Genomic DNA, 13,387 nt, shown 5'->3' with positions numbered 1-13,387 from the left:
GGGATAGCTAATACTAGAGAAGAGAGAGAGAGGATTCAAAAAGATTTAAATAAACTGGAGAAGTGGGCAGCAACTAACAGAATGGTTTTTAACAGGGAGAAATGCAAAGTACTACATCTGGGCAATAAAAATGGAAAAAGCATATATAGAATGGGAGGAATAGGGCTAAGTGACAGCACATGTGAAAAAGACTTGGGTATACTAATAGATCACAGACTGAATATGAGTCAACAGTGTGATGCAGCAGCAAAAAAGGCAAATGCAATTCTAGGATGTATTAACAGAAGCATACAGTCTAGATCACGTGAAGTCATTATTTCCCTCTACTCCTCTTTGGTCAGACCTCATCTGGAATATTGTGTCCAGTTTTGGGCACCACATTTTAAAAAAGACATCAACAAACTGGAGCAAGTTTAGAAAAGAGCGACCAGAATGGTGACCGGTCTGCAAACCCTGTCTTATGAGGAAAGGTTGCAGGATTTGGGAATGTTTAGTTTGCAAAAGAGAAGACTGAGAGGAGACTTAATAGCTGTCTACAAATATCTAAAGGGCTGTCACATTGTAGAAGGATCAACTTTATTCTCATTTGCACAAGGAAAGACTAGAAGCAATGGGATGAAACTGAATGGGAGGAGACACAGATTAGATATTAGAAAAAACTTTTTGACAGTTAGAGTGATCAATGAGTGGAACAGGCTGCCACGAGAAGTGGTGAGTTCTCCTTCAATGGAAGTCTTCAAACAGAGGCTGGACAGACATCTGACTGGGATGATTTAGCGAATCCTGCTTTGAGCAGGGGGTTGGACCAGATGGCCCAGGAGGTCCCTTCCAACTCTACGATTCTATGATTCTATGTTGCATCAATCATTTCTTGTTTCTTGTGGTCATGCTGTGCGTTCCGAGTATGTTTCCTCCCACCCCATCTTTTGCAACCTTTATTATGGGAGTAGCATCATCAGTGCTTTCAGTTTCAGATTGAGTTGAAACGTTGGATCCTGAAAAACTGACGGATAATGGTCTGGTTTTAGATATATCCAAGTCTTCTTTATTTTTTTAATTTTAATTTTTTTTTTTTTGAGAATGGATTTAGGAGTGCGATCACCACCTGTGTTGTGACTCCAGTCATACACATGATTCAGAGAGTAATCCAGGGTGTCCCTTTGAAATCTACATTTTTTTTTTATTTGCGTGATATCGTCAAGTTTGGTGACAGATTTCTGAATTTTAGCAAGGGACTCATCTAGTTCCTTCTTATATCCATTCTCAATTAAATCAGAATTTTTAGCTTCAATGTCCTTTTGGGCGAACTGGAGTTTTATGTTCTCAAATTTTAGAATTAGTTTCATGAGGATTAATGAACAATTGCTCAAAATGCTGTTCCAATCATTTATGAAATCCACATTGTAAACTTTGGTTGGTACTGCATCTTAAAGGGAATCTGTCACCTCATTTTTCCAATGAGATGCGGCCACAGCCATCAGAGGCTTATCTACAGCATTTTGTATTGCTGTAGATAGGCTCCCGATGTAACCTGAAAGAGAAGAAAAACGAGTTAGATTATACTCACCCCGGGGTCCGGCGCCTCCCATCTTCTAGCTATGACGTCCTCCTTACTTCTGCCGTGGCTCCTGCGCAGGCGTACTTACTCTGCCCTGTTGAGGGCAGAGCAGAGTACTGCAGTGCGCAGGCGCCGGGAAAGGTCAGAGAGGTCCGGCGCCTGCGCACTGCAGTACTTTACTCTGCTCTCAACAGGGCAGAGTAAGTACGCCTGCGCAGTAGCCGCGGCAGAAGTAAGGAGGAGGAAGTCATCACTAGAAGATGGGAGGCGCCGGACCGGACCCCCTGGGTGAGTATAATATAACTCATTTTTCAGGTTACATCGGGGCTTGTCTACAGCATTACAGAATGCTGTAGATAAGCCCCTGATGGCGGTGACCGCATCTCATATGCAAAAAATGAGGTGACAGATTCCCTTTAAGTCTCAGACCCCTCTGTATCATGTCTTTATTTAGATACTTTTGTAAAGTTGTGGAATCCCACCAAAGCTTCAACTCTTCCTCAATGGGTATTAGATATTTTCTTACCACTAACTTCTGACAAAAAACAAACTGATCTACTGTGTCCTAAAACTAAAGTATAAAATGATTTTTTGAAAAATAAACCTGTCATTTCGCTTCAATATAGTGCACAATACTCAGAAATAAAAAAAAAATTGTTATATAAACATCTAGCAATGCTTTTTGAGGATGAGACATTGGCACGCTTTGTGAAAAAAGGCTGCAATGTTGTAGCAAAAAAAGGCACCTTCAATAGGCAATTCACGTTCAACTTTTTTTTCTGACCCATGAAAAAAAAAAAAAAAAGTACTTGGTTGCAGCGAAAAGGACATTTTAAATGTGGTTCAGAGAGATGTGGCATGTGCTCATTCACACTATGCAGTTCTGTTTTCTATGATTCTGCAAGAGGTGGAGATATTAAATGCAAATTATTGACAAAAGAATCGTATTGGCTAGAGTTGAGCGACTTTGGCCGGATCGGGTTTCGTGAAACCCGAATGAAACAAAATTTGAGTCGGATGAAACTGGTCTGACTAGGGCAAAAAAAGTCGGAGTTTCGTCCGAAACCCAACCCCAATGCAAGTCAATCGGGAATAAAAGTCGGCATTGAGCGGCTGACATTCATCCACTCTGCCGACTTTTATTCCCCATTGACTTGCATTGGGGTCGGGTTTCGGGCGAAACTCCGATTTTTTTTTTGCCCTAGTCTGACCAGTTTCATCTGACTCAAATTTTGTTTTATGAAACCCGATCCAACCAATGTCACTCAAGTCTACAAACCATGTATCACTAGTGACTGTTTTCATGCACCAGTTGCTTAATGAATGTATTCACGGATATAATTATGTCATGTGACTTGTTCCAACTGTTTTCATTGGCACATCTTTAGTATTATAGTACATTTTCTTGATTATGTAGCTAAGCTGTGATAAAGAACACAAGTGAGCGTTCAAAACGCATCTTGCTTCCCCGCCTTGTCTATGCAACTATTGTACTCCGCCTTGTCTATGCAACCATTGTAGCTTTTGCAAGTTTTACTGGATTTAAAATAAAGAAAGAACTAATTTTACCAGATGCTGGAACAACAAGCCTTTTTTTTTTTCCTTGAGCATATTATCTGGTGTGGATCCACCTGGTTCCGTGCAAACTGGACTTCAAGTACTAGGTGAGCTAGCTTCTTTTTTTTTTACTACATGTAATAATAAAATATTCTTAATCTTTAGATTTGCAAAAATAATAATGTCTCAAAGTACTGAAACTTTCATGCATTAATTACACGTAGAAGTAAAAGGAAAACTTTAATATCACAGAAACAAGAAACAACTAAAAAATGTTATTGTGATATTTGAATTCAGGAGGTCAAAATTATTAAGAAATAGCTCATTTCATAACTGAAAGTGACAACACTTGAAAATATGTAAAAACAGTGTTACATGATCTGAACGGTTCTTGAGCTAGTTTTTGTGGAAGGTTCTTCAGCTGCTCGCTCAGGACATGCATCCTCTGTGCAGGTCCCGGTATCTTCCTCTCCTGCTCCGCATCAACCAGTAGGATAAGTGTGTGGCTGGAGGAGAGAGAAGTTTTCTCAGTGATCAGGAAGGACATTGTCTTATTGTTGTCCTCTGTCACAAAAAGCTGCCTCCAGTCTATAAGACGCACTCGCTTATTAGCAAGCTCTTAAGAAGATGGCCCTTTAAGAAGATTTCGGTTAAAACATATCCAACAGTCTAAACATGGAAAAGGCCTCTCCCCTGTGTTATTACTCTGATTTTATTAAGAGTTGATTTCCTTGCAAAACATTTCCCACATTAAGAACATGACAAAGGTTTCTCATTTGTGTGGCTGATCTGGTGTATAAGAAAAGATGATTTCCTCGAAAAACATTTTCCACATTCTAAACATGAAAAAGGCTTCTCCCCTGTGTGGGTTCTCTGGTGCATGATAAGTTTTGATTTCTCTGCAAAACATTTTCCACATTCAGAACAAGAAAAAGGCTTCTCCCCTGTGTGAGTTCTTTGGTGTATAACAAGATGAGCATTTTTATTAAAACATTTCCCACATTCTGAGCATGAAAAAGGCATTTCCCCAGTATGAATCCTCTGGTGACTAACTAAAACTGATTTCTGCTTAAAACTTTTTCCACATTCTGAACATGAAAATGGCTTCTCCCTTGAGTGAGTAATTTTGTGCATAACAAGATTCCATTTCTGGTTAAAACATTTCCCACACTCTGAACATGAAAATGGCTTCTCCCCTGTGTGAATTCTTTGATGTTTGATAAGACTTGATTTTGCTGAAAAATATTTCCCACATTCTGAACAGGAATATGGCTTTTCCCCTGTGTGAATTCTCTGGTGACTAACAAGGTGTGATTTCTGGTTACAACATTTCCCACATTCTGAACATGAAAATGGCTTCTCCTCTGTGTGACTTCTCTGGTGTCTAACAAGATTTGATTTCTGGTTAAAACATTTTCCACACATGGAACAAGAAAATATATTCTCTGCTGTATGAACGTTTTGATGTTTAAGAAAAGACTTTGAGGGTAAAGCTATTTCCATATCCTGAACATGAAAATGGCTTCTTTCCGTTAGGAACAGTTCTTCTTTAATGCTTATTTTGTGACTTTGATTTTCCTTAGTAGTCGGTAATGAATCAGAAGACAGGACTTGTTTCATAGGATCAGATGACAGATCTTTGCTGTGAATGGATGATGGTATATCTGGAGTAATAGCAATCACTTCTATTGTATCTTGTGGGATCTCAAGATCATCTGATTTAAAAAGTGAATATGTCAGCTGTCCCTCTGATCTGGTACAGTCATCTGCCAAGAATAAAACCAATTATTTTTTAATAAAAAACATAAATTTCAAGGATATATTTAACATTTCTACTTAAACTATCTGTAAAAATGGCAAGTTCTGCAAAAATATTGAATTTTTCACCAAGACAATGACAGTTCACAGTTGAATAGAAAACCTCATAGCATGAACCAGTAGAGTGTGGTGTTCAACTGTTTGGTCATTCTCCCTCCCAAATATGGAATAAAAAGACTTCAAACAATGTTATGTATGCAAAAATGATACAAACAAAAATTTCTACTCATCCCACAAAAAACAATCTGTCAATGGAAAAAACAGAAGAAGTGTCCACATTATTAGCGGCTCAAAGATTCTTGAAAAGCACCATGCCATCCATAAACCAATCCAGCAATATCTATTCTCCCAAAGTCAAATCTCCCCCTCGCTTCTGAGCCTTGCAGTGTGTCCAAACTAAATTTATCATTCATGTATGTAGCATTACTATAGTGAGAACCCACTTAATTTATGGTGTGTGCCTCCTGGAGCACAATCTGGGCGCTATGTGTTGAGTACTAAAATGGCAAATCGTGAAATTTTCACTCTTCAACATCCACTGTGCGCTAATTTCTGTAAAGTGGCAATGGAGTCAAAATAGTCAATACGACTATAGATTAATTCACAGTGGGTTAAATATTTCAAAATGCAGTCTCTTTATGGGGATTTCTACTGCTCTGGTTTTCTGCAATTTTATCATATTAGGGCTAATGGTGTGTCCCATCTCCTCTGAGACCTGCTTCTGCTATCACGCCTTTTTCATTCTGCAAGCGGCGCTGGTAATCGAAGAGATGGGGGAGCAGGGGGCACTACTGAAGGGCATATAAACTCAGAAAAAATATATTACCAGGGGTGCAGCAAAATGCACGGAAAAGAAAAAAAGATCCATGCACAAGGAGAGCACACCCATGAATGAGAGTATCGCTGCTGACCGCAGCTTCGTCACACTTCCCCTGACGAAGCTGTGGTCAGCAGCGATACGCGTAGGGTTCCCACATCATCTTGGTCCTGGGACTATTGTCCCTCCTGCCCTGACATCCCTGATGCCCTGACATGTGCTGTCCTATTTGGTGACTTGCTGGCTATTTTTTAGCCTTACAATTTGTTTCTGCACTATCTTCCGTGTAGGTCATTCTTATTACTTGCACTCTAGTGAGTCTTCTCCCTCACTTAGGGACACTTGCTTTCTATTTTCTGTAAGCATTCCATGTGGTTATTTATATTCCATATGGGGCTTTGTGTTTTTATAGCCTCCTGGGGACACCCAGGTTGGCAGTATAATTGCATAGACTTGAGGCTTATATCTATTGCATTAGCTCAGGGACTCTTCATTTACTTGTGTTTATCATATTGTGGTTGTTGTATTGCTGTTTCATGGGACCTTATCTATGTGTCTGTTTTAAATGATTTTGTGAAATTTTTTTGGCTTTGGTCTACGAATAAATATTTTCTTATATTCAAATGTATTATTGCCCACATATACTCTCATTCATGGGTGTGCGCTCCTTGTGCATGGATCTTTTTTTTTTCTTTTCTAGTAATGGAAGAGACATCAGAACTAGAAGATATGGGCGGCACAGGCGCTATCCAGCCACTAAAAGTAGGGTTCCTGGGACCTGTAGTACCATCCAGTCTGGCAGTATGGGTCTGTGTGCTGTCCAGCTGGAGTAATCTGCTCCCTGCTTCAGCCAATTGGAAAGCACCACGCCCTACTAAATCTTGAAACATATTCCTGAAAGCTGCCAGATACAGTCTTGTTCTCTTCTGGTTCAGTCATCTGTGCTCAGCAACCGGCTTGTGTATTTACTTTCTGTTGTGATCCAGACATGATCGCTGACTACTCTTGCCTCTTCGGATTTTGTATTTTCTCTGTTCTCCTGGCTCTGACCCAACTATCTGACTATTGTTTTTGCCATCTCACTCCACAGAACAACAGGTATCAAAGTGGCCCAAGCCTAGGGGTCTCTGTGCAAGTCTGGATCCAAGACGAGAGGTTAGAGGATGATAAGCAAGGCAATCAGGATGGGATCAAGAAAATGGAGTAGATAATGCCAAGCCTGTTCATAGTGGCCATATTTTGAGCTGCCAGGTGACCATGAACAGTGCCCCCAATACATTGTGTCTGTAAGCTATTCCAGCAAGATCTGCATTCAAATAGCTAAATTACGCTCTTTTCCTTCTTAACCCTGCCATGTGCCCAGATGTGGTGTAAAACCTATATAAGATATTGTTAGATTCAAGAGAAAATGGAAAATAATTTGTAAGGTTCATCTGTTTCCTATTATGCTTTGTGAGTAATTCTAAAGTTATCACAACATAAAGAGACGCACATCATCTTCAAAGGTTAGGGCCTGGTTAGGAACAGAAAACTGGCGGCGGGAAGTGGTTAAATCACTACTGTACTGTGATTTGGGAATTTACTACTGTAGTCAAAAACTGCTTACAGACAAAAACACATCTACTGAAATGATCAAACTCAACAGTCTTCATCAGAAAAAAAAAAAAGTAACGGTGCAACCTGTACAAGAAAAAAAAAAAAAAAGAGTAATGTTTGGGGGGAGGAGAACTGAAGCAAATGGACTTTCAATAATTTATAGTGGACCACTGGAGCTACTATGAGTCCGGACCAGAAGACTAAAGAAAGTATTAGCGCCCCCATTACAGGAGAGATCGTGCAGTAATGGGAATTTCTTAGGATTGCAAACATAATATATTTTATGACGTGGAGTGAATCCATGAAACCAAGGCTCGAGCCATGCCAACACATCTCCTGCTGGTGTGATTAAATGTATATTACAGATATCAGCCATGCACAGCTTAGAGATATATCATGGGACAGGTGTAGTGTTTTTTATGAAGTTTATTGGTTTTAAAAGAAATTAAAAAGTCAGGATAAAAGGGAAACTCTGTTATTGTACAGAAATTCACACTTGACCCTCACTGACTATTTAATGTTGTCAATCATAAAAAAAAAAAAAAAAAAAAAAAAAGACTGGACCTGGTCTTGTAGGGATCATATGAGCACATTCAGCAGCACAGAAGGGAGATTCATCCAATAAGATATCAGAGCTCTAGGAAGCCAACAGCATCATTACCATACACTTTCCCTCATCATAATATTTTTCTTCAAGTGATTTTCTAACTTATCAGCACATTCTAATTTAGCTGTCATTTGGCTTTGTAGTTTACAGATCTGGGCAGATAGAATCAGCGTCTTCTCATTCCAGGGGGTACGTGTGTGGCGCCTCTGACTGTTTAGTCACCACACAGGTACTGCACCTCCTCCTGAGGTGTAGTATCCCACTCCTTAAGTAAGATGGGAACACCTGACCAGACTCCAGCGCAGACACCTTAGAACAGCAGAGCACCCTTTATGGCAGCTGCTTTGGTTCATGAAGGGTGCTGGAAGGTGGGTGGAGCTTAGCTTGCACTTTTTCCATGAAGAAAAAACCCGTTGGGTGTGGCCGAAGACAGGGTCTAAAGGCAAGACCAGAATGTCCTGCAGCCCACCCAGGACCACCGTTGGAGGTTTTGAGCAGGTCCTCCACAAAGAATAAGGACACTTGAAGATACCCCGGCTGGGATAGTATCTGTCATTTATCATTGATTATTACAGCTTTTGTACCAAATAAAAATGTTATTATAAAATTGTAATGTTTGCACAGTATAGGATGTTTTATAGTATTGAATGTTGATAAATTTTTGGTAGCAGGTACCATTTAATGTGTAATGTAACATGGCAAATAGGATCTTAAAGCACTTTTTGATAGATATAAATAGAAATGGTAGGGCGTGGCATGGCCGGCGAGGAATGAGGACGTGTTCTGGAGAGCTCCCGCTCCTACACCGGTAACCAACCTGATCAGTGACCTCTCCAGATTCCTTCTACCCCGATGACCACCAGAAGCAGCAGAGGGAGCGTATCCACCGGCCCCGCGGCATCCGACAAGGCTCATAACATCTCCCGCTACTTCACAGGAGCGGGGAAGAAGAAGGTCGTAGGCGCCATGATGGATGCGGCGCGCAAAGGACAGCAGGCTCCGCCGTCAGCGGGGAGCAAGGTACAGGAGGTGGGGGAGCAGTCAGAGGAGGGAGGACCGCAAATGGACCCCTTCGGGATCTGATGGGGCAATCTTGGAGGCTCCACAGGAGACGGGGCATTCTCCCCACAACATAACCGCTGAGCCCCTGGAGGCTCGTCCTTCACGGGGAGACCCCGCAGACAAGTCGATGCAGCATGGCACCGGCGTGACATGTGCAGGCCCTGAGGAGAGTTCCCTGGTGTTCCCTGCGCCATGCACCCAGAGAGGCAATATTACTCCCCCTGACGCCAACCTTATCATCATGGGTGGTGTTACGGTGCATGGAGAAGCAGACCCTACAATGAGAAGGCAGTCAAATCACACCATGATATCTTCCCATCAGGCTGAACTGCCACCTGTCATAGCTCCTCCACCTACCCACCAACTAGCCGCATCCTTAACACCACAATGCGGTACTTCTGCCCCTGCCTTTATGGGACAATCTGCAGCACCCATGAGAGATGATTTCACTTTATTATATAATAAAATAAAAGACATACCGACAAAACAAGATATGGAACAATATATTGTTCGTCTGGAATCTTCTTATAAAGCTGAACTTTCCATACTTAAGGACGACATTCAACAATGCGGAGAGAAAGTTGAATCCTATGATCAGCTTCTGACTTCCCTGAACGAAAGAATGGAGGCTCAGGAGGCGGCTGTGGCCGCTCAAGTTAGACAGCTACAGACCCTGGCAGAGATGCTGGATGATTCCAAAAATAGGGGACGCAGAAACAACATAAGAATACGGGGATTACCCAAATCTATACCCCCCAGGAGTTAAATACCACTTTGAGAGGCATCTTCAACTCGGTATTAGATAGGCCCCAAGATACTCCACTGGAGCTAGACCGTGATCATAGGGCTCTGGGCCCGCGTCCTAGTGAACAGGACCCACCGAGGGATGTCATATGCCGGGTCCATAAATACCAACTTAAAGATGCGGTCATGGGGGCAGCCAGGAGAGCAAGACCCATAAAACACTTGGACACCCGCATACAGCTCCTACCAGATCTGTCCAGATGGACTTTGCAGAGGCGCAGAGCTCTTCGTCCCCTCTTGGATGAGTTGCGGCAGCACGACCTTCTCTATACCTGGGGGTTTCCGTTCTGCCTCCGGATTCAGAAGAGGGGTAGAGTACATCGTTTGAGCCATCCTAGTGGAATCCCAGCATTCTTGGCCGCCCTGGATATATCTGAGGTGGACATCCCTGATTGGCCACCCCTACCATCATTTAACAGAATGGATGACCCTCACAGGGGGCAGGCTCCTCAACGGCAGCGTCGACCCGGAAGACGGCTCAATGGCCATGGGCACGTTCATCCAGGAAAGAGAGAGGATGATTGACTATTCAGTTTTTGGATATGGGATGGGTTATTGTCTGGATGGGTGGGGGACGGGGATTGGGGATCATTTCTACCAGCGATGCAGAACTGAAGCTTAAATCAGTTTTACCAACAGCTGATTCCATTCCTCCTTTTCTTCTCCTCCTTCCTTCCTTTATCCCCCTCCCCTTCCCCCCACATACTTTTAGACAGTTGGGTTTCCACCCTAACCACTTCCAGGTGTCTCATTAGATTTCCACTTTGCCGTGTTCTATTTTAAAAGAAGGATGATTCATGGAAGCTTACGTTGCTTCAGATTTAAAGGTGGTGACATCTATAACATTACCAGCTTTGATAGCACTGAAGCTATTTACAATAAGTGATATGTTAATGACTCATGTGTTTATTAGCTAAGGTTATATAATCTTTGTATGTTCGATTCCCTGCGTTAGGGGTATGTGATTGTTATATCATCATGAGGTTGGGGACCGGAAGAGACGGCGTCTCCATTTCTCTTCTTGTCATACACTTCCACCCCGGAGGTGCTGTTTTGCCAGTGAGGCGCACAGCAACTAATACTTACCTCCACTAGCTTCCACGACATCTGTGGGAGTGTGTCTATCCACACTCGCATCGTTAATTTCACCTTTATTTTCTGCTTTTTCGCTAATCCTCTGTTTATTCTCTTTGTTTACACTCCCCTCACCCTACTAGTTTCTTTCCCTCTCCACAGCGGGCACCGGACTCCGAGACCGATCCATCCTTTGGAATGAAGCCTGATTTTCTCGATTCCGGACTACAAATACAATGCCTGATAAGACTGCCACACAAAAGATAACACTGGGCTCCTTGAACGTTAGGGGCTTTAATATACCACAGAAGCGGTCGCAAATTTTATATGGTATGCACAAGAAAAGAGTAAATGTATTGATCGTACAGGAGACCCATTTTAAGATTGGACATATCCCTAACATCCCTGATTGCTACTATACGACTTGGTTCCATAGCGCCAACCCGGACTCACGATCCCGAGGTGTGTCTATATCACTTCCTAAAGCCTTCCAACACACCATACTAGACACACTAATTGATACTGAGGGCAGGAACGTGATCTTGAAGATCCAGATTTTTTCAACAACATATACTATAGCGGGCTAGTATGCCCCCAGCCGGGACCAAATTCAAGCTACTAGGTCTTTTTTGAAGACAGTGGCGGATTTTGCTGAAGGGGTTGTTATACTTGGGGGAGACACTAACGTGACTCTTAATCCGACGATGGATTCCACGGCGGCAAAATCCTCTCTCTCTCTCTTCGTCAGTTGTCCTCTTTGAAAAGAGACCTTCACGATCTGCGCCTCACCGATGTTTGGAGGCTTCTTAACCCCAACATGAAGGATTATATATTCTTCTCCACGCCAAATAACTCGTATGGCAGAATAGATTTCTTTCTCCTTAGTCATTGTGCGTTGGCTTGGGACCCGAAACCGTCCATTGGAAGCTTCCAGTGGTCAGATCACGCTCCAATCTTTTTGGACATCAGTCCTCCGGACTCGGTGATGCACCAGTGGACGTGGAGATTGATAATCTTTTAAAAGACCCTACATGTGTGGCAGACGTTAGGGCAACCATAGCAGCATTTTTACAAGATCACGCACACGATACCACTGCTATGCCTATTAAATGGGAAACCCTTAAATGCGTTCTTAGAGGGGTACTAATTAAACATGGTTCTCGCCTGAAACAAATGAAAAATAAGGAAATTATGGACCTCACGGAAAAAATACTATCCCTGGAGGCGAAACATAAGAACGATATGGGGGCAGGGACGCAGACTGACTTGATCAAATGCAGAGATGACCTGAAATTCCTGCTAAATGAGAAATCTCGTCATCATAGAACTCGCTTTAAAAGTATTCTATACGGCCAAGCTAGTAAATGTGGACGCCTACTAGCTAGATTTCTACACCCACGCTGTCAGACCACATACATCACATCCCTCCAACGGCAACGGGGTCAGACGACGTCGAATCCAAAGGAAATTCTTGACATATTGCGATGTTATCATACATTGTACAATATTAAAGGAGTTAGCCCCCCCTCAATCGCCCCTGGACCTTCAACCGCAAATAGAATCTTGCATACAGGATACCGCCCTCCCGACACTGACTGCAGACTTAATGACACCATTGGACACTGATTTTACAACTGAAGAGGTTGACGAGGTCATTCAGAACACCCTGGCTGGTAAAAGTCCGGGACCGGACGGTTTCTCCCCTCATTTTTACAAGATGTTTTGAGAGCAACTTAATCCCATTATGATGCTGGTCTTTAACTCCATCGCGAGCGACTCCCCGTTCGTCCCACAATCCTTAGAGGTATTCATTACAGTAATACCGAAGCCAGGGAAGGATCCCACGGTAGTGACCAATTATCGTCCAATATCTCTTATTAACGTTGATGTAAAACTTTACGCGAAAATTCTAGCTAATCGAATAGCTCCCCTTCTACCTTTAGTTGCACATTCGGACCAGGTGGGGTTTGTGCGGGGGAGAGAAGCAAGAGATGAGATAGGCAAGACCCTCATTTTGACTGCACATGCTAAATTAAAACACAAGCCGATGGCTTTGCTGTCGATTGATGCGGAGAAGGCCTTTGACCGTGTACACTGGGGCTTCATGTTTTCGGCCTTACGACAGATAGGCCTAGGGAACCGTTTCCTACATAGGATTGCGGCTCTATATTCTGGCCCTTCGGCGAGGGTTAGGGTCAATGGTGCAATGTCAGACTCTATAACCATCGGGAACGGCACACGACAGGGCTGCCCTCTGTCGCCCCTATTATGCACGGTAGTTATGGATCATTTAGCGGTGGCAATTAGAGGGAATACCAGTGTGCACGGTCTAAGGGTGGACCGCACTCATTATAAAGTCTCTCTATATGCAGATGATCTCCTACTGTACGTATCTCAGCCGCACATTACCCTCCCATCGTTGATGGTGGAGTTTCAAAAATATGGAGCAGTCAGCAATTTTAAAATTAATTTTCAGAAAACCGAAGCCCTTAAC

General features: G+C 42.7%; 1 protein-coding gene across 1 annotated transcript in view; it reads right to left on the bottom strand.

Moving 5' to 3' along the window:
- Window positions 1-13,387, bottom strand: part of LOC141047267 (uncharacterized) — a 123,462-nt gene that overhangs the window by 72,314 nt on the left and 37,761 nt on the right. Inside the window, 1 exon segment of the mRNA XM_073542274.1 lies at window positions 4,722-4,881. Within this exon segment, the coding sequence (XP_073398375.1) occupies window positions 4,722-4,881 (160 nt within the window).

The sequence above is a fragment of the Dendrobates tinctorius genome, unplaced genomic scaffold (assembly GCF_039654945.1).
Source record: "Dendrobates tinctorius isolate UK_male_01 unplaced genomic scaffold, ASM3965494v1 ptg000126l, whole genome shotgun sequence".
NCBI lineage: Eukaryota > Metazoa > Chordata > Amphibia > Anura > Dendrobatidae > Dendrobates > Dendrobates tinctorius.
Note: the sequence above shows the minus strand (reverse complement) of the source record. Positions and strands in the feature narration are given on the sequence as shown.